Here is a 21,748-nt window from a genome sequence, read left to right on the forward strand (position 1 = left end):
TTAAGGATTAATTTACATTAAGTAGACAGATTATTTGCTGTATTTTAAAAATTCATTGCTATCCGGGCATGGCTGATCCTGGGGAGCAGGATGAAGTAGAAGTTATTTTTCAGTTTTCTCATGCTTCTCCTAGGCAACTCGTGTCCTGCGCTTCCAAGAGGTCCCCATTTCTGATGCTTTCTGTTTGTTCAGGTCCTCCAGCCAGGCCAGCCCTCTCAGAAGTCCTGCAGCAGTGAACATCCCTCTTCTTCTCTACCCTCTTCAACATCCCGGTCCCCCTAGGCTCTCTGATTTCAGTGGGTTGTTAGGTAGAGTCATAGGATTAAATCAGCTCATACTACAAATAAATAATTCCTGACAGGGGCTAATGGTGATTACAAGTTTAGAGCATTTGCATTTAAAGAACAACGTTCTACTGAAGAAATAAGTCTTTCATGGTGACATTTCAGTGGCTTTGAATGAGAACCCTTCCAGTGTCATTGTGACCCTGTTCCAGCGATCTCTCTCCTAAAGAAACATGTATAGATCACCCACCTGCTCTGCTTTTATAATCATACTGTAAATCTCTCATTGATTCAAAATGATTGGGAGTAAAATGTTTGACTAATAAGTTACTGAGAGTTTGTGAGCTTGTATGAAACACAGCAATTACCAATTTCAAAGGATTCAAAGAAAGTTGAATATATTTTAATCCAATCACCTCAAATTCATTATGGAACGAGATAAGGTAACAAAATAGTCAACATGGCCGGGCGCGGTGGCTCACGCCTGTAATCCCAGCACTTTGGGAGGCCGAGGCGGGCGGATCACAAGGTCAGGAGATCGAGACCATCCTGGCTAACACGGTGAAACCCTGTCTCTACTAAAAAATACAAAAAATTAGCCGGGCGTGGTGGCGGGCGCCTGTAGTCCCAGCTACTCCGGAGGCTGAGGCAGGAGAATGGCGTGAACCCGGGAGGTGAAGCTTGCAGTGAGCTGAGATAGGGCCGCTGCACTCCAGCCTGGGCGACAGAGCAAGATTCCGTCTCAAAAAAAAAAAAAAAAAAAGTCAACATGACACTAAAATATGTATTTTTAAATTTGGATTTTTTTTTCAGGATCTGACAGCGTTCAGAAATATCATTAGTGCATCTCAACTATTATTGTGAAAACAAATAATTTAGGCTGAACTGATACAGAAAGTTACTCTGCACATTAAACAATCTAACAATCACAGATTCCTCTTATTGACTGCCATATTTTCCCTACAAATAGAATGTAGACTATGCAATTAAATTTTCTGACGTCTTACCACTTTCAGATTATTTAAAACATTTTCTTTTTTCTTTTCGCAACAATCATCACAGATCAAATTTCTTATTAGATGAAAACACTTCCATAAATTTGATGCCAGGTCCTAGTTTTTGTAAGGTTTTAAATAATTTCAGACACACACAGCATTAAACTGATAAAGGGCCTGCTACACAGTAGATGAATTTTCTCTTGGATTCTATTCTATAACCAAGCATTTTACATTACGTATAAGAAGTTGGTCTGCTGGTCAGACAGCTGAGGTAATGCTAGCAGGAAAGAGAATAGAAAACACCAGCTAACTATGAGGGAATCTATGCAGCTGTTGCAGGATTACTTTACCTTCTTCAGACACATGTTTTTCTTTCCATTTTGTGTAAAAACTGGTGGTTTGTAGAATTATGACTCCTCGCAAAGCTTTGGGACTTTGTCCATGCATCTGACCAAGTGTCTAAACAGAAGTCTACAGCAGCAGCAGACACAGTAGTAAATCTGACTGAAATCAGAGGCACTCACCACTTAAGGGGTCGCCAATGTACATCAGCTTCATATAAATCATGAAAACTTTCGGGAAATAGATGCTGTGCACCATTTATGCTGAACAGCGAAAAGTCCCCTAATTTTGTTGGATTTCTACGCTCAGGTGATTTTTTGCATGGTTCACTGGGATTTCTACTCCATAATGAACTTTAAAACACAAATCAATGGCAAGAAAATCCACTTCGTTTAGTTAGCTGCAAGGGCTCACCAAAACTATTCACCTCTTTCAATGAACTGGGCCAGAGGTAGAAAATACATCAGTAGCGAGAAATTTGTTTTTGAAAAACTCATTATTACTGTATCAACCTTCATTTTAAAGATTATGTAATATTTGTTACTTCATATTTTAGGAAAATTATTTTCCCCTTGTGTCTTTATTTTATCTAACAGTGTAAATGCAATTGGTGCCGGCTATACTTCAATTGCTATTTTAAAATACGCCAATATGCCACTTCACACACATATGTATCTATAGCTGTATCTATCATCTCTCTCTCTCTGTCTCTCTATCTATCTAATCTGTCCTTCTTTCAGGAAGTCAATTCTAATGGTCCTTCAAAAACATACTAATCAACTGAGGCAATTAATCTGCTGGTTCACTCATTTTCTTCCCTGGTTACTGAACAACTCTTTAAGGAGCTGTAGCTTTACTGCATCTCAAGGGGTGAGGGGTATAACTGATTCTGTCTTTAACATCCCTGTTGGCAGAAACCATTCACTCAAAAGGGTGTTTACCACATGGCACATAACTAATGTAGTAGTATCAGGCGCACCCAATCTTTTTTTGTAATCTTTTATATATAATTTCAGTTTTGTCTTGACAGTAAAGACGATTTTATTGTGGCAGGACTAACTCATGCTTCCAGCTCCAGATGTCTCAGCAAGGACTGGTGGGGTACTACTATTAGGATTTTTGACTCAGCACTTAACAGCTAACAACAGAACACACATGAGATCATATGCTCCCCCTTTCTCAGAGATTTTCAGACAGAGCTGAACTAGTACTTGCCAGGGATATTGTAGAATAAATTTGTATAATACAAATCTTGAAATAAATCAGATACCCTCACATGTATTTTCCAACTCTGTGACTACACGCTTCTTTGAAAATCATTTGTTAATGTTAAGCCTGGCTGATACATCCCTTTTAGACCCACGTAGAACACGGCATTCCAAAACCTGAAAAAAAAAAAAAATTAGCAGTTTGTTCTGGTCTTGAAAATAGGGATCACAAGAATTTCCCGTTAGAACAAAAGTTTCCTGTTTCCTCGTTTGTGATGACACGCTGTTAATTTTGCCACTTATGCCAGTGAAATTTGCTTAAATCCTTTTTTACCTGAGCAAACCTGTGGATGGCTACAAGCACAGTTTATTGGATAACTCACTCAGCTATTTGGTTTGCCTGTTTGGTCTGCCCTGCCCAATACTGATTTGCCACCCATTTCTTTTGTTGCACTCTCCATTTGGTAGTCTCCTTTCTTGGTTCACTTATATACACTCCACAAAATCATCTCATCCAAGAGGAATTTCATTTCTGCTGTTTACTGATTGTCAAATGAACCTACTTAGCATGTTCTTGGATTTGGTACTGTTCAGGTGTTTTGTGGCATTTCTGCTACTGATGCCTTCTCCCTGTGGAATCTTTTAGGGATGTGAGTTTCTTTCTTGGATTCTCTAAACCTAGCTCGATGTGATGTGCTAAAAATTATTTCTTGATAGACATTAAAATCGATTGCTATAAGATTTGTCAGGACAGAGTTAGGCTTCTGTAGTGGGACAAAATTATGCAGGTTTTAAATACAAATTACTTCATTTTTCTCTTTTTCCAAGAAATGCTGCAGATGCACAGGGTAGGGGTAAGAACACACTGCAGGTTTTATACCACTGGAAAGAATGAGTCAAGAAACAGTTACACACCCTTCAGGTGGGACACAACACACATTCCACACACCTGTGCAAACCCTTTATTAAAGCATCAATCAAAATACAGGATGGATCACATGGTTTTCTGTTTTTGCTACTGTAATACCAACTTATGTATGAGTCATTTGTTTACATCTTTATTTTTAAAAGTGAACATTTTACAGTTCACAAAATCACCAGATTGACATTTCTGTCTAGAGGCATTTTTCCATTTTCCAATTTTAACAAAGGACATCCAGAACGACTGAAATACAACAAACGAAATCTAAGTACAAGCATCTTCCTTGACTCTCACTGTTAGCAGCTCTATGGTGTCTGAGATACACATTTGGAGGCTATTTTATTGGCTAAATAAAAATAATTTATGCCAGAATATTCTCAGAACTATTTACTTTCTATTTTTACATTCTCTAGCTTCAATTTTGATTGCAGTATTCTTAGTATTAGCCTCTTTATAAATTCCATCTCCAAAAAATCTGTAAAAGATCATTATCATCCTCATATGATATCTTCTTGAATAAACGATAAATGCTCAGTCCTTTAGAAAATACAATAAGCAATTGTTTTATTTGATTTTTCCCCTACAATTGATTTGTTTAACCCAAACCTGGCTGATCAATGAAGAAACCCTAAAAATGTCGTTAGGAAAATAAACGTGTTATCTACTGAAGGATTTTTTTAAATAACCAGTATCTTGATGCCCAAGATATGGGTGTGAAAATATAATGAGATTTGGTAGGTATTTAAAGACTATGAATAACTTGGTTTAAAAACCAAGAATAGAAACATTTATAGAATTACTCAAGTGACTGCCAAAAGGATATGTGAAGAGCGGTAAAGGAAAGTATCTGAACAATGCTGAGAAAACAGAGTATCTGAAATATAAGGTAAATGCTCCATTTTGGTACCAAACGAAACACTGAAAGGAAAAGAACCACAGTGTCTACTACTGAAGAGTTTTAGGACTGATCAACACTGTATTTCCTAGGGCAGAATAAAAGGTATCTGGTTTGCCTTTCTAAACCATTTCTTCCAGCAGCTGGAATTGATGTTTCTACAGTCAAGTCAATCTGTGTTGGCTGCACTGGGCTTAGAGCATGCTGTTCAAAATATGCAAATGTCCTTTGTACCTGACATTTTCGTCATGTACTAAAGAGCTGAGCAGATCCTAGATCACCAGTAAATAAAGATCCAAGCATTAGACTTGAAACATCTTACCAGTCCATTAAAATAATTTACATAGCCATGGTTAAATTCATCCAGTCTTTCTATCACATTGCTTTCTTGTTATCTCACACTTGCCCTTCAAAACAAAGTTTAGACAACATAGATTTGTGCAATTAAAAATGAAACAAATAATAAAAACAGATAAATGAGGAAAGGGGAATTCCAGAACCCCATGGTGTGAGATGTCAGGTCTTTCAGCCTTAGTTGTGAAAAAGGAATGCTCATAAGCATCCAAGACAAATCATTCTGGACATAATGACACAGCACAGTAATGCTTGGGATGGATGAGACATTCAGAGATTTTTAGAGTGATTTCTATAAGTTATATATCACATGTATCACATTTGGTTCCTAGAGATTTTAGTCAAGTATTAGTATTTCTTTTTGCTAAGTATGGTATACAAAAAGATGAGGATAGTAGATGTGCCCTAAAGATATGAAAATATAATATATAAAACAAAACCATTATAAATTACATAGATTTTCCATATAAAATTGTTTTCCCCATTTAGAATAAATACCATCCAAGTTTACGGATCATCTAAGTGAATTAAATATACACACATATTTGAATCATTTTCAGAATTTCAAGAAAAACATCGCTAGAGATATGACCAGGATGACTCAGAAGCCAGAAGTTGATTTTACGAATGACTACATACGACCCAAAGGACGAGGCTTTGGATTTAGTGTCAAGCTTTTAAAACTGCCCAAATGAGTCCAATGTGCATGAGTGTGTATGCATACACGTTCAGTCACGCTCACATGAATTACTGTGAAGCTGAACAGTTCACTTTATGTTTAAAAAATCAGCTGAAAGTTGTGAGGTCTTCTGCATTTCATATTCTAGCAGGAGGGCCTCTCTTATTTCATAAAGAAGCTGTAGGATGGATAGGAAGAGTGTAGCATTTTTGGAAGGAGAAATCCCCATTTTAAGTCAACCTCCCTTTATGTCAGCTATTATCAAAACTGAGAGCATTACGATGCCTTAAAGAGGGAGAAAGTTTTGAAAATCTACATAAGCTCTTCCCACTGCAGTCTAAAGCAGCAAAACCAATCGGGAAACATTCTTTGGCCACGTATTTCTGCTCTTGCTCCACTGAATATCTGCCCACTTTTAGCTTATTATCACTATTCAATGTCTAGGTGGAATGGATGCCTTCTCCTGTTGCTTCCATGTGGAAACCTGCACACGGGTTTGGGTGGAATGACAATGGAATAGAATGGGGTAACATTCATACATTATCACAAAATGAACGTAAGTCCTCAGTTGTCGCTTTGGGCACATAAACCCATGGTAAATAATTTGTGGACCTCCATGACAACTGGAAAATTTTTATCTCCTAAGAGGTGGCGTTAAAACGTTTCCGCAACCCAAAAACATACGATGCTAGTCCCGAGAGCCTGAATAGGAGTCATAATTTCTCATTTCTCACTGCTCATTTCTTTATGTGACTGCCCAAAGCACTTCTAACCAGAAGTCAACAGTTCAGTACTTTTCAAGAGATGTCTAATCAAACTCCATAACTAGTCCTATCACCTTCTACAACAGTTATCTATACATAAACAAATCAAGGCTAGGTTTAAAGCCAAGCCCACTGCCCTCCATTACAGAGCCAGATAATGTTTGTTGTAAAGTTTGGACGGCAAAAGCATCCAACTTCATGGACCCATTTTTGCTTGTCTCATGCAATGGGGGTAGGTTATCCTCGAAGACTGCAAACTTTCCATGAAACTATAAATGTTTCAAATAGAAAGGATCCTGTAGACCCTCGAGTACTACCTGCATATTTTACAGATGAAAAAGATTAAACCCCAGAGAGAGGAAAGGAGTTGTCCAAGGTCACTTCCTCAGATGGTGACAGAGTGAGGACTAAATATCTGGGTCTACTCTCATCACCAATGTGGTCCATGCAATCTTGGACATCACCACCCCACTACCTGATGTGGCCAAGGCCCCTGTGAGTGCATTAAGGCTACTGTCTCCTTTGCTTATAAGGGAAAATTAAATAACACCACTCATTCTCACCGATATTAAATCTTAATTGCAGATGTGGTCCTAGTGGTTTTTTTTGGAAGGAGAAGATCCACAATTTGTTTAAAATGCTACAATTTCTCAAAACCAACATATTTAAGTAATGCAGCATGAAAATGTTAGGTGGACCGAGAGATGAATGCAAAACACTTTAAAGTGATTGTGAAAAGGAGCAAGGATGTTAATATCAGCTTGGTTCTGTGAGACAGCGAGACCATTTCAATGGTGCTCAGAGCTCATCTCATCTGCCCCTTCTACGGATAAGGGACCTGAGGCCCAGACGTGTCCAGAGTCAGGTAGCTGGTTATTGGCACAGTAGGTATTAAGCCTTTGGATGACTAATTTTGTCTTCTTTCCATAAGGTCATGCACCTCACATATAACCACTTTCTTGCAGGACTGAATAATTATTCAACCATTTTGGCATAAAATTTGATGGCACAGTTCCCTTTGCTATTACCCTAACCTTTTGCTCTCCCCTTTAAGGACAACCAAGTCAGCTATGCAGTTCACAGAAAGTGGGCCTGGTTATACGTCATCCAACAGCATTTGGTCCCTGCAAGCCTGTTTGGAAGCCAACCAACGTTCTATAACCTACAGGAATACATTGAATCCTATGTCTTTGGAAGCAATACATTTTCCAGGTAAAGAACCAGTCTTTATTTGGAGGATGATGTAACTTCAACATAAAAAGTGACTTTCGTGGGTGGTGTGGGTATATTTAACCTTTTACAATCTCCCTCTACATCTCAGCTGAACTCACTAAAAGGCTCTCTGAATCAGACAGGTAAACGCATTTTTAACTATTAAAGTGCTATTCCGGGGCAAAGTTTTTCTCAGTTTCACAACAGCAGCTTCGTTGGAAACAAACAAACAAAAGCAATCTATGAAAATAGGCCTGGGGAATGAAAAAAAAAAATAACAAGCCTCATAACTACTTTGGAACATGACAAATGTAATGTGACTTGTAGATATCAGCCCTGGTCCTGGTGACTGATACCAAAGTCTCTGAGGTACGTGTTCTAGGGAAAAATGAGGACAAAAATGGCAATGAGGACTACACCAGAAAGAACAATTAGTATTAATAACAATGACCCCATTATAAAGGAACAGCGAAAGTAATTAAAACTGAGAAGAAAGTGCAAAAAACCCACGTACGTGCATTTGCTATTGTAGCAGACCTACACTTTTTAAAAGGAAAAGCAATGCAGGGTGCATTGGACAGGGTTCTTGAGCTCAGAATATCTTACAGTGGTGTACTCTTTGCCAAGAAGGCATCACCAATTAAGGTATTTGGCAGAGATCAGCCTCTAAAACTCATTATCACATAGACACCTTCTGTCTGATACCAATTCTGCACCCTGATGTTTCTCGCATCCTTTTCTACTGGGGAAATTCCAGTCCCATTCACTGCAGGCAGGTGTTTCTCCTTTTAAAGTGGCATCACTCCTACCTAAGGGATGAGAGTCTCCTGGTAAGGCTTAGCGGCAAGTGCGTACTACATCTGTATTACAAGGAGCAGCCCCTGATTTTCTTGATATGCATAGCTTTTCGGGGTTGGTATTAGACATGGCTTTCATAAATAATGCAGGTGTTTTTGTCATGTGTCACTGCTGGCTCTGTGGCTTCCAGGTAAGCTGGCGGCAGTACCTTATCTGGTACCTCAACAGGCGTTGGCTCTTCTGATGTTAGCTCAGTGGATGTGACATCAGTAGAAGGCTCTGCAGTTTCAGGGGAATGTTCAGCCGACGGTTCTGTCTCCTCTACATCTTTGACTTCAAACTGTCCAACCTCTTGGTCATCTGCATGCTCTTTTTTGGACTGTGGGTGAACTGACACCTTGATGGCAATTTGCTGAGGCTGCTCATGCAGCGATGAGGCGTCTGAGTCGGCGGCGGGGGAGTCGCTCCGCTTCAGAGAGTTGGGGATTGTGTAGACCTCATCCCTGTCTGCAGCCTCCTGGCCCTCTGGAGTATGCCTCACAAAATTCTGCCCCTGCTCCTCCAGCCCAACCACCTCCATAATCTCCTCCATGATAGTCCTGCAGTTCATAATGAGAGGCGGCAGAGGCACGCTCCTGGCGAGCTCTTCGATGTAGCGGGCGAACTCCATGGTTTTGAACTGGGTGACTTTGGCAAGCTCTAGAGTTTTGGCAGAGGTGATGATGGGGATGCGCTTGGCAATCTCGAACGCCTTCTGCAGCTTCTCTGCACCTTCGGTCCTAAAGAACTCATTGATGGCCTTCTCGGTCTTCTTTAGGTGGCTGCTCATCATGCACAGGCGGGTGATATTGAGGACCATGACGATGGTGAAGGCCACCAGGCACACGACCATGTAGTAGACACCCATGTCTCCAGAGGTGAAGATGACGCGCAAGGTCACCGTGTTGTTCACAGTGCCATAGATGTTAGAAGCCACGCACGTGTATTTACCTCGGTCTGAGAAGGATACCTTGGTGATGTTCAGAAGGCCGCTGTCGTGCATTTGCCATTTTCCTGTCGGAAGCGAGAGAAGAAAATTCAACTAAGGACACAGAGCTCCCATGACTACAAACTGATATGTTTCTAAGAATATCTACTACTATGAACATCTACTTCACGTGCTTACTATGTGGCAGGCAGTGACATGCATCAGCTCATTGAATCCTCACAATAACTCTGCAAGGTGGCCCCTGACACTGCCTCTGTTTTACAGGATGAGGAAACTGAGGCACAGTCAGGTTAGACAACATTCCCAAGGGCACCAGCTTGGAAGCCATAGAACTGGAAGATGAACTCAAGTTCCAGAGGCTGCACTCTTAACTACCAAACCATATCGTCTAACTCCACATCCTCGTGAAAAAAGAGAGAAACAAACAATCTGGAAAAAACTGTGCTCTTATTGAAGAACTCCTTAACTTTAAAAGCAACTGATTCTCTAACCTGCCAGTAAGCATGCCTCTATTGAATATATGTTCACTGGGGAGGTCAATGCAATTAAATTGTTTACTTGAGTTTCTCTAATTTAAGACTGAAGTAATCCTTGTATGATCTCAGTTAATTAAAACATAATTTGTGTCATTCATTTTGAGACTCCGCAATTATCTATACTATTTAAAGTTACAAGCTAACAATGTGAGTATTCAGAGGCTGGATAGGAATTAATATCAATTTGGTTTAGCCTTGCAAATAAATTACAGATCCATCAAGTTGAAAATAAGCTTGACACGAAGGAGGACACATATTGATAATACATGCGAGTTTTCTTACCCCCACTGCCCTCTCTGGAAAGGATCTAGCATCGCCTCAGGAATGATATTTTGAATCCAGTGAAACACTTTGGTTTGAATTTAGCCTGCCCATCTACCTGCAGGTCAAAGACCGCTGTGAAACATGATACTAGCTGTGGCTTCAGGGTGTTAGGTCTGAGCCATTCTGAAACCCTGCTACCTCCCTGGACTGTCCCATAGAGCAAATGAAGATCCCAGTTAGGTTTCTGGGGAGTTCTAAGGAACAGGCAGATATTTCTCCATAAAAACATTCTAGTTCCCGGAGCTGACTAGAGAAACCTCTCCTGAGAGCTGGGGCAACTGAACACATAGTTTCCTTTTAAGTATCTATTATTGCACTGGATACTACTTGTTTGCTCTCCTTATGGTACTGTTTTAATTCTAATAGAAGGCCTGGTAATTCCCAAAAGCATTCCTTTTGTTGTTTTGTTAATCCAGTGTTCCAGTGGACTAGGGAATAAGGCAACAGAAGGCCTGTTTTCCCGCAGTGTCCTCTGCTCCAAGGAACTTTCTTAAGGAAGCTGGAGGCGCCAATGAGGTACCTCCTGGGGTTCTACAGTTCCTCCTGCCCACTGGCCAGGGCGAATCCGGCGGGAGCCTCTTGGTGGATGTTGTCACATGATTGTGCCTTCTGAAAGAACATCTGTGAAGAGCAGTTTCTGGTGTCCCTGAGTAACCCTCTTCTAACAATTCAGTCAGTGTATTTCCTCCAAGAGTAGAAAACACTGGTTGGGAAAATTGAGTGAATTTTCAGCTTCTTGTGAATGTGTATGAACAAACCAACCTACTCGGTCTGTGAAATTCTCGCTAATTCAGATGGGGCATGGGCAAGGCTTCTACCACTTTCATTCCAGGAACACAAATTTTGATATTTCAGCTGCAGATTTATTCAAATATACAATGACCTGAGGCCAGGAAAGTTACCCTGTCAATTTATTTTCTTATAATTTGCATGTCTCATAAAAGTAGACTGCAGCAGGCACGGACAAAAACAGAACAAAACTCTAACTGATTGAAAGCTTATTCCATACAGAAGACATTGGGTTCTAGAGACTTACAGGCTATGCTTGCAGTTTCTCATATTTACCTTCCTTTTGTTGGAAAATATAGCAGAAAATAGAGTGGAGGAGGGTGAGAAGATGAGGTTATTTGTGTGAAGAATGGTTAGGATCAGTTTGTTTACCTCCTCCCCATCTGTACCACTTTTTGGAACAATTATCTATAAATATAAGGAAAAAGTAGCCTGAACCTGGATACAGAAGAACAGAACACTAACAAGACAGGCATCTGATGGTAATATCAACAGCTTGTCCCCCAAACCTAAGTAACAACTTTAGTAATAATTATGTTCTAAGTGTTACAGAAAAATAAAATGTGAAAATACTAGTTACAACATCCCAATGCTTTTCTCTATTGAATATTTAAAAATGTTTCTGAACATGAACTTTTAGAGTTTTCAGATATGCTTTTGTCTACTGATATGTATTCATGTAATCTACAACCAAACAGTTCAATTCAGACAACTACTGATAGACCCTTCAAACGTTTTTTGTGACATTGTTAAAAGGGGCATAGCTTGGAATCAAATGCAGTCTAATTCGGTGACATGTGTAGTTCATTTTGGGGAAATCTGTGAGATGTCTAACAGATAAATTATTACTTAGGAGTATATTCAGATTCTTAATCCAGCACAGTGGGTCCCCAGACTTAATGGTTTTCATATACTTTATCCAATACTTAATTTTATTTATTCTGAAAGTTTAAAGCCCAGCCATGTATCTGTGAACTATATTAACTATAAACCACGACAAATATGAATGCACATATTATAATCCTAAAGCACTTGGGTTATTACCTATAGCGCTGTACGCTAACAAACTAGCTAAATGAGATCACCACAGCTCTCTCTGCCAGCAATTTCCTGTTTCCAATGGAGGACTAGGATACCAACACGTCTCTTTTGTTTTCAGTCCATTACTAGATTCCTCTTGAACAATCATCTTTATTTTATGGGTTAAGGTAATTTTTTTTTTTTGAGATGGAGTCTCACTCTGTCGCCCAGGCTGGCATGCAGTGGTGCAATCTCGGCTCACTGCAAGCTCCGACCCCCGGGTTCACGCCATTCTCCTGCCTCAGCCTCCCAAGTAGCTGGGACTACAGGCGCCCGCCACTACGCCCGGCTAATTTTTTTGTATTTTTAGTAGAGATGGGGTTTCACTGTGTTAGCCAGGATGGTCTCCATCTCCTGACCTTGTGATCCACCCGCCTCAGCCTCCCAAAGTGCTAGGATTACAGGCGAGAGCCACCACGCCCAGTCTTTTTTTCTTTTCTTTTCTTTTTTTTTTTTGAGACGGAGTCTTGCTCTGTCGCCCAGGCTGGAGTTCAGTGGCGCGATCTCGGCTCACTGCAAGCTCCGCCTCCCGGGTTCACGCCATTCTCCTGCCTCAGCCTCCCGAGTAGCTGGGACTATTGGCGTCTGCCACCTCGCCTGGCTAATTTTTTTGTAATTTTAGTAGAGACGGAGTTTCACCGTGTTAGCTAGGATGGTCTCCATCTCCTGACCTCGTGATCCGCCCACCTCGGCCTCCCAAAGTGCTGGGATTACAGGCGTGAGCCACCGAGCCTGGCCAGGTTAATGTAATGTTAATGTCACTTAGAATTCTGTTGGGTGAGATATGGTAAAATGAGTATGTGACCTGGATGAGAATATACTATTACCAGACCACAAAGCAAGTCCAACTCTTTGCAAGTCAACACAGTTCTAAGACTAGCATAGAAGGAAACTAAGGTCCGGCAGCCTCGAAGGTTATGTATGTCTGTATTCCCCACCCCCTTTTTTTGTAAAGGCCAATACATTAATTTGTTCCGGGAACTAAGACTCCAAATATTTCCTCTCAGCCTCAGCCTGCCCTTCTATTAGTGAAAAATAAAGATTTCTGCACATTCTACTGCCATATACAGCTCTGAAAACTAAAGATGGTGCAAATTGTTTGGAGACTCCTCCCACATCAGCTTTGGACTCATGCTCAAGAAGAATCTCCATCCACACGGTACCTGTCCAGACAGGAACGTCTCGAAAACGCTCTTGTTGCTGTATGTTACCATTTGCATCCGTCTATAAATACCTGGCCCTGCGACTCATTCTAGAAGGGTCCCGACTTCAGCTGCCAGAAAGTTATACAAACACCTACGGTGACTATCACACATCTTCGGTGCTTTACACATGAAGTGGGGATACACAGTGCAGTCCCCATGTAGTTTAAACTGTAACTGAGTGGGAATGTCAAGCATATGCACTGAATGTTCATGAAGCTGCATCACTTCAGCACAAATAAAATCCAAAATGTCAGCAGCGGATGCCAACTCAGTTCTACATGCGATGATTTTGGAGGAAACAACAGACGCAGCCATTTCGCTATGACCTTCTGAATAGAAGAAGAAAGACTCTCACGCTCCTCCTGCACTTGGGCTCAGTCACACACTTCCTGTTCCTTGCGCAGACTGTAGCCACGCCCCACCCCCAAATACCCTTCTTCCATCCCCTCTCTCTCTGCTTCTGTTCTGGAAGGTGATGCACACCTGAGGCTTTAGACTAAAATGCTCACACAAGCTGCAGGACAAAAGCTGCTGCATCTCATGTCTCCTGGAGACTAGAAATTGCCAGGGACCTGTCATAGTCTTCACCAAGAAACTCCAGGCACAAGAGTTAAATGTGAAAATCTCCTAGAGGTGGATAACAGTGTTGTGGTGATAGTCTCTTCTTTGCAAAGACAAAAGCTAGCAGATGTTGTTTCTGAGCTGTACTGCAGTATATGGGTTATGCCACACAACAAAGCTGACATTTGTAGAAGGGCAGTGATATTTTTTTATCTTGTTCACTAATTCAGTCAACAAATATCATTGAGCAAACTGTCTACGTTCCAAGCTCCATGCTGGATGATGAGAACACAAAGATGAGTGAGACATGACCCCTGACTGCAATAAAAAAAATCAAGTTCCAAAAGAAAAACAGACGCGGAGACACAACCACGGCATCATGTGGTAAGTATAATGGCATCTGGGAGGGACCAAAGGGGACAGAGAGCAAGGGCTTCCTACAGGAGGCCACTGCTAACCCAGATCCGCTGGCACAGGTAGGGAGAGGAATGGGAGTAAAAGAGAAAGAACTTTTGAAGTCACAGGGAGCACATGAGCACAAGAGAGAACACTGTGAGCCGCTGGAGCTGACCACTAGAAAACTGAGAAGGGCTCAGATGGAGGAAGGCAGGGCCGGATTACAAGAGGGCCCCCAAATGTGCAAGAGCTTTATATCTATCCTGCAGGAGAACGGGAGCCCCGCCTGCTTCCCAACCTCATTTACATGACTTTTACCCTGACAGGTTTGCCTTACTGTATTTCTTAAGAAGGGCCACAGGACCTTCCCACATGCTCCCTTTCGCCTGCAAGGCCTCCTTTCTCCCCACCCCAAGTCCCAGGCTCACACACTTAGCCCAGTTAAGACCCCATCCTCAAGTCTTGCTCCATTTCCCAATAAGGCCTTGTGTGAACTCTGAATAAATCAGTGGAGGAAACCCGAAAGTCCAGAAGCAGATGCAGCCAAGCATAGGAAGTTTAAAGATGAAGACAACTGCGTTTCAAATTGCGGGGTTGGGGAGGTGGGGTGGAAGACTATTGGGATAGATGACTGTTCATCTGCAAGAAAATAAAGGCAAATTCCTCCTTTATGTGATACATAAAAATAAATTCCAACTACTCTGAAGATCTAAATGTAAAATTAAAAGTATAAAATTAATAGAAGATATAAAATATTTTTATAACCTTGAAATAGGAAGTCCTTTTTAAAGCATTTCAAGCACCTCAGAAGCTGTAAAGGAAAACACCAGTGGATCAGATTTCCACTAAATTCATTTTTTCCCTATAAAATATGCCATATTAAAATTAAAAGCAAATGACGAACCAGGAGAAAATCCTAGAATGTCTGACAGACAAATGCTTAATGACTCTAAAACATAACGAACAGCTATAAATCCAGCAAGTCAAGACAAACCCAAAAGAAAAAACAGGAAAAGGCTATGAACAGATCATTGGCAAAAACAAGAAATGTGAATGGTGTCTCTGTGTAGAAAATCACTAATATGTAAATTATGATTACATTTATAGAGATTACAGTCATTTTTAAAACAACTTTTTCATCTTTCAGGTTGCCAGAATAAAGGGGAGTCGCTAATGACATTGCCGGCAGTGGAAAGTGACGGCTGCCTGGCTGGGTAGGTGTGAGGGGCAGGCCCGGTAACTCATGGCCCTTCTATCACACACAACTCACCGCAGCCTGGATGGCCGACTCCTGCCTAGCTCAGCCTTCTTTCATTAATGCTTTTCCCTTTTTTTTTTTTAATGTTGCTGAGAATGTAGGGTAAGGGACACTCCCATGTGCTGCAGGTCATCGTCAGGCTGGTAACACTGTTGGAAGGCTGATTTGATCACAACTTAAAATGAAAGTAGCCTATGACTCACTCTTAGACTTCTTGAAATTCTTCAAATCAGGCAAGCCTAGGTTGACTGGAAAAACAGTAATGATGTAAACAAACCAAGGTAATATAAAAATATCTTTTTAAGAACAGTGTTTCTTCCCAGGGACATAGTTCAGAGCTTTCCTCCCCAGCTCACTTTCTCTGGGAGAAGCCATAACCTGGTCAGTTCCACACCAGGAAGGCAGCTGACCTGAGATGCCCACGTGGTATGGCCCAATATCTCCTCAACAGAACAGTGCCAGGTAGCCCATCTAGCAATGAGAGAACAGATCAACAGCATCCTATGGTTACAATTAAACCTGTAAACAGCAAGAGATTCTACAGTCCAGGGGTGACTGTGACTTAGTGTGAAACCAACATACAACAACATGAGAACTAACGCTCACACAAACAACTTCAGAGTAAATTATTGCTGTACAGCAAGGAGCAGCAATGAGCAATGCATTCTGAACTGAGGAATCACAGGGGAAGTGAGAGCACAACCTCCACAGATCCTGTAATCATAGATTTTCTCCAAACATCACTTCTACCAAAACCTTAAATCTTTCCAGGTTTACCTTAGGATCACTGAGCATTAAAAATTACATATTCAACTTGAGAAAGCTGACTGAAAAAAAAAATTAACATTATACCCAAATGCTAAGCTCTTAAAATTTCCAATCACTTATTTGAAAAAAAGGACCTATTTTTCCTCAGAGACATCTTTTTGTGAATGCATGCGTGTAAACAGTGATGGACGTATGGTTTGTCTATATTCCCAATGAGTGGGATAAATGGATTAAAACTGTATTAACGATCCTGTTTAGACACTTTGGCTCTTAAGCCTCACACACCCATGCTTTCCCAGGAGAAGAATTTAAATCTGCCAAAACAAGTATGTTAGTTTCTTGAAACCAACTTAAAAATATTCAGATAGTGAGAGTTCCAATAAATGTTTATGCAAACAATAAATGAAATACAACATTCACTCAAACAAGGATTTCGTAGAATCAGCACCCTTCAAAGAGCACAAGATGTGTGCATATGTGTTTGTGTCTATAAATGTGGCACATATTTTGTGAAATATAGGCTACTGAAGAGAAAGGATTCATGCCTTTTTACCAAACATAATTGAAAGCAAATTTAGCACCGCACGGCTGCACCTGTTACAAGGCTTCTGCAGAAGACAACAGCTCCTTGAAGCCACTGCAGCATCAGGTTATGAATCCCAGAAGCTGCAAGTGCTCTTGTGCCGTCCCAACCCCACCCACAACCCTCCCAAGAGACCTCTTCAGAGAGGACTAGGGCAGCTCTAACAAGCTATTTCTTACATCATGCGGAGCAAAGGTGGCCTGGGATAATACAGGCTTAGCTAAGCTTTCAACTCAGGAAGGTGGGGATGGAAGGATTTTGCTGTTCAGAATCTAGTTCTGTTCTACTTCAAGGTACTAATATCTGAAAAGAACCTACTGTCTTTTTATTTCCTGGAAAAGAAAACATCTGTTCCTCTAGCTAATTTGATCTGGTAATCTTAATATTTAAAGTGCCAAGTATGTAATTCCATGTGGGTTCATAATAGTCTTTTCTAGAGAGTAGCTACAGGTGGTCCTCCAAAATAAGAGCACCCTATACTTAGTTCACATAAATCACTTCCGTTTCGGGAATCTTAGCTGTCATCATATCTGAGATGGATCTGGAAGGGTCTTTTCACTGCTAAGACTAAAGCTATCTGGGCTCACATCCCAAGTGGAGCACAATTCACTGAAGAAACACACACATGGTGGTCACCAGGTTGGCACTTGATATGGCTCAATTCAGAAAATTAACCTTAGTAATGTAAATTAAACTGCTTCTATGGATCTACTTTGGAATGATTCTTCAGTTAGCCAAGGGGTTGCTCCTTTGGGTTAGGAGCAGAGTTTCTCATCTCGGGTACTATTGACATTTGGGGCTGGATCATTGTTTCTTGTAGGGGTCTGTCTTGTGCAATGTAGGCTGTTTAGCAGCACCCCTGGCCTGTACCCACTTGAAGCCAGGAGCACAACCTGCCTGACCCCACTGGTTATGACAACCAAAAACGTCTCCAGACTTGGCCACATGTCCTCTGTGGAGAAAACAGGTCCCAGCTGAGGACCACGGGGTTAGGCAAATGCAAAGTTCATCTGCTGCATAATACTTCATAATTTCCACATACACTGCTGTCTTCTGAGGTAGAAGCACATTAGATATCAAAGGCCCTTTGTACGCAGAAGTGATGCACCAGGAAAGGAGACCTCTGATGAGAATCCCAAACTCACTGTCATAGCAGTCAGGACATTATTTTGAAATTTCAAATAACATTTAAGGGATACGAATTTGTTTTGCATTTACTGAGTTTTGAAAAGGTTGAGAAATTGACAGAATATTAAATTTTACCCAGAAAACTCTTTCCTTTCTTTACAAAACACACTATATTAAGAAACAGGGATTTTAGCAATTGAAACATATTATTGTGAGGATATAGTACAATATTAACAATAATAATAGCAGTGCCACTTACTGAGAGCTTGCTATGTTCCAGGTACCTCTGCTAAAGCATTTAAGACTCACAATCCCACTTTTAGTAAAAAAGGATTATCTCTATTTCCTAGACAAGAAAACTATGGTTCAGAAAAGTCAAAGAACTTCCTTAAAGACTATATAGTGTGATTCTTCTGAATTTCCAATCATATATTCATAATTACATATTTTCCAATAATATATAAATAATATGTTCACAAATCATAAATTGTGTTTGGTACCATTTGATGTTGTGTTTTTGAGATAGGATCTTGCTATTGCCCAGGCTGGAAAGCAGTGTCGTGATCGAGGCTCACTGTAGCCTCAAACTCCCAGGCTCATGCAATCCTCCCATCTCAGCCTTCCCAGTAGCAGGAACTACAGATGTGTGCCACAAGGCCCTGCTAACTTGTTTTTTTTTCCCATAGAGACAGGGTCTCACTATGTTGCCCAGGCTGATCTTGAATTCCTGGGCTCGAGTGACCCTCCCATCTTGGCCTCCCAAAGTGCTGGGCTTATAGCCATGAGCCACTATACCTGGCCTTGATGAGTGTTTTAAATCTCAAATATTTAATATACTAAACAAGAATTCAGTATAACATGTTAATATAGGATATATTAGAGGTAAAGGATAATTTACATTTAATGCCATGGACACTGACCTCTTGATATGTAAATATTAAGTAGGGGGGTGATAACTACAGTCTTAACACTGGCTGACACAGTTTGTCATGGTCCCTTGCAGAATTAGTTAAAAGGCATATTACAATCTATTCAAAGAAATTGCAAAAGTAGAGGGATAAAGACAATAGAGCAATGTAAACTAGAGGCAAAATTTATAATAATGAATTCCCTAGCACTATAGTAGCATTTGTGACAATTGTGGACTCAGTGCTTAATTTTTTTTGCCAACCAGACACTACAGGAGTACAGAAAACAAATCCACAAGAAAAGTAAAAAACCTAACTTAATGGAAGAATTTCAAACTTATACAAGGGCTGAAACCAGTTGATTTCCTTGAAACCCTTGTTACTTATCTTAGGTGCTAATGTTAATGTAAATGGTTTAAAGTCACAGTAAGAAGCAACAGTGAAAATACACTGGATAATTAGTGCCTGAAATAGTTAGGACTTAATTCCTGGCTACTATACATTTCTACTCACTTCTAGCAAAAGGAAAACTGAAAACAGTATATTTCGTGGCCATTTGTGGTTATTGCTTGTTGCATGTTGTCTGCTTTATGGTGGGTGGACTACCCCAAACAGGATCTTGCTGAACTACAAAAACAAAAGTCTTCCAGATAGAGATCACACATGAGCCTCTCCTGATCCTGTGGAATTGAAGTGACAGCACCAGGCAAGCAAAGCAAACCAGCTGCTGCTCCTGCCAATGACAGGAAATAGCCCCATTCTCTCTGGGCCTGGAGGGGCCGGCATGAATAACAGCTCTCTCAGCTTTTCAGCAGAAACAAGACATGAAATTGCTCCTTTCCAGTCTAATCACAAAGTGAATGGCAGTGTGCTCCCTGAGTGACTCACCGATGATTTTGAGCGCCTTTTTGTGCATGTGCATGCCATGTACACACACACGTTCCGGCACAAATCCTAACACTGTCTGACCTTGCTATTGGTAGTGAGGATGCCTTTTCCATCTAGGAATTCTTCTCACATTCACTCAGTCTGGGTGAGAGGCTCTTCAACATTTTTCACCTATGGGAATCTAAAGGATGATGCGGTGGGTCACGGAGGGAAAATGAACACCCGCTGGCCACACTCTGGTTGTGTCATATCCTCTGGTTTCACCTGGTTTCTCATCTGTATACATGAGGATTAATAACACTTCACTGGCGGGCTTATTGTAAGGATTAGAAATAATATATGTCACTTGGTGCAGGGACTTAGTAAATGGCAGTTGTTAATGAAAATTATAATTTTGTTAGTTTGGTTCTAACAGTAGTCTTAGTGTATAAGGTTCTAGGATATTAGTATCATTTTTCTTTTCTTTTTCCTTTTTTTTTTTTTTTTTTTTGAGATGGAGTCTCACTCTGTCACCAGGCTTGGGTGCAGTGGCATGATCTCGGCTCACCGCAACCTTGGCCTCCCAGGTGCAAGTGATTCTCCTGCCTCAGCCCCCTGAGTAGCTGGGATTACAGACATGTGCCGCCACACCCAGCTAACTTTTGTATTTTTAGCAGAGATGGGGTTTCACCATGTTGGCCAGGATGGTCTCAATCTCCTGACCTCGTGATCTACCCACCTCGGCCTCCCAAAGTGCTGGGATTACAGGCGTGAGCCACGGTGCCTGGCCCAGTATTTTTCATACTATATTCAATCACCTCTTTGTTGAGTTATTAAAAAAAAAACAAAAACAAAAAAAACAAAAACACTGCTCCATTTAAACTCCTGCCTATTGGCCTGAAAAATGGAAATCTATGTCCATGTTATAATATGGGCATTTCCCCCATCAAAAATGAAAAGTTAAAGACTATGGGTTTACCAATAGGCCATTCCAGCTCTCAGATTCTGATATTTTATGCACAAGAATCTCTTGTTTCTGTTGTTTTCTGCGTACTGCCTGGTAATGTTAGGTACACTGCTTTGTATATTACCCCATGTTGCTTATGCTCTGAAATTACCATCATGCATTGTAATTACAAAAGCTGAGCTGGAACATCAAGTACTAGTGTCACGAGTTCTTTTTAAAACTTGAAAGTTTTAGAGAGATTTAAAATAGCTAACCGATTTATCAGCAAGGCGGCTGGCTACAAACCAGAGTGCTGAATTCTGATGGAGCGGTTCTCTGCGCCAAAGGCTTTTGACTGGCAGCCACTAGCCTGGAGTCTACTGACAGGCTACTACTATAGTCCATCTTAGCACCCACAAACAAAAGAAAATGGAGCCAAATACGACTACCAACTAGTTCAACGCCCTCAATATACAGATGAAGGAAGCACGGTGCAGAGCCAGCTTGCCAATGCTGAGTCAGCAGTTCCAAGGACCTTTTCGCTAAGACACCACATATGTAACTCAGAAGCAGTAAGATACTACACTTTGGGATAATCCTCAAAATGTTGGAACTGAAATTCAGGCCCCAGCACTATGCTGTTCCCACAGTTCTCTTCCTCTGTAGGACTGAGGAGTTCAGTGCCCCAACCCAGCTCTTTAATACCCAGGGATAACCTTTGCTTCAGGGTCCATGTAAAAGGGAGATCCAGGTCTGGGGTCTTTGTTCCCTTTGATTCAGTTGCCCTGGGTTCCCTAGCGATGGCTCAGCCCTGCAGAAAGACCTGCTAAGGTACCTGGGCTGCAGTGTCTTTGTTACCATGGCTACTGCCCCCTGTTCACAAGTGTGACATCACTGCCTTCTGACTTGTCCTGGAGGAAAGGGCTATAGGAACCAAAACCACTGTGGGCTAGGG

The 21,748-nt window shown here is 41.0% G+C and overlaps 1 protein-coding gene across 8 annotated transcripts in view; it reads right to left on the bottom strand.

Moving 5' to 3' along the window:
- Positions 1 to 1,085: 1,085 nt before the first annotated feature.
- MFAP3L (microfibril associated protein 3 like) overlaps positions 1,086 to 21,748 on the bottom strand; it is a 50,159-nt gene continuing 29,496 nt past the window's right edge. For 5 of the 8 annotated variants that reach the window (XM_033215683.1, XM_033215681.1, XM_033215684.1 and 2 more), the window contains one exon: positions 3,780 to 9,509. In XM_033215683.1, coding sequence (XP_033071574.1) covers positions 8,578 to 9,509 — 932 coding nt within the window. In that variant the 3' untranslated portion in view covers positions 3,780 to 8,577. The other 3 variants (XM_033215682.1, XM_033215688.1, XM_033215685.1) reach the window with 3 other exon arrangements.

Source organism: Trachypithecus francoisi, unplaced genomic scaffold (assembly GCF_009764315.1).
Source record: "Trachypithecus francoisi isolate TF-2019V2 unplaced genomic scaffold, Tfra_2.0 Lachesis_group1, whole genome shotgun sequence".
Lineage (NCBI taxonomy): Eukaryota > Metazoa > Chordata > Mammalia > Primates > Cercopithecidae > Trachypithecus > Trachypithecus francoisi.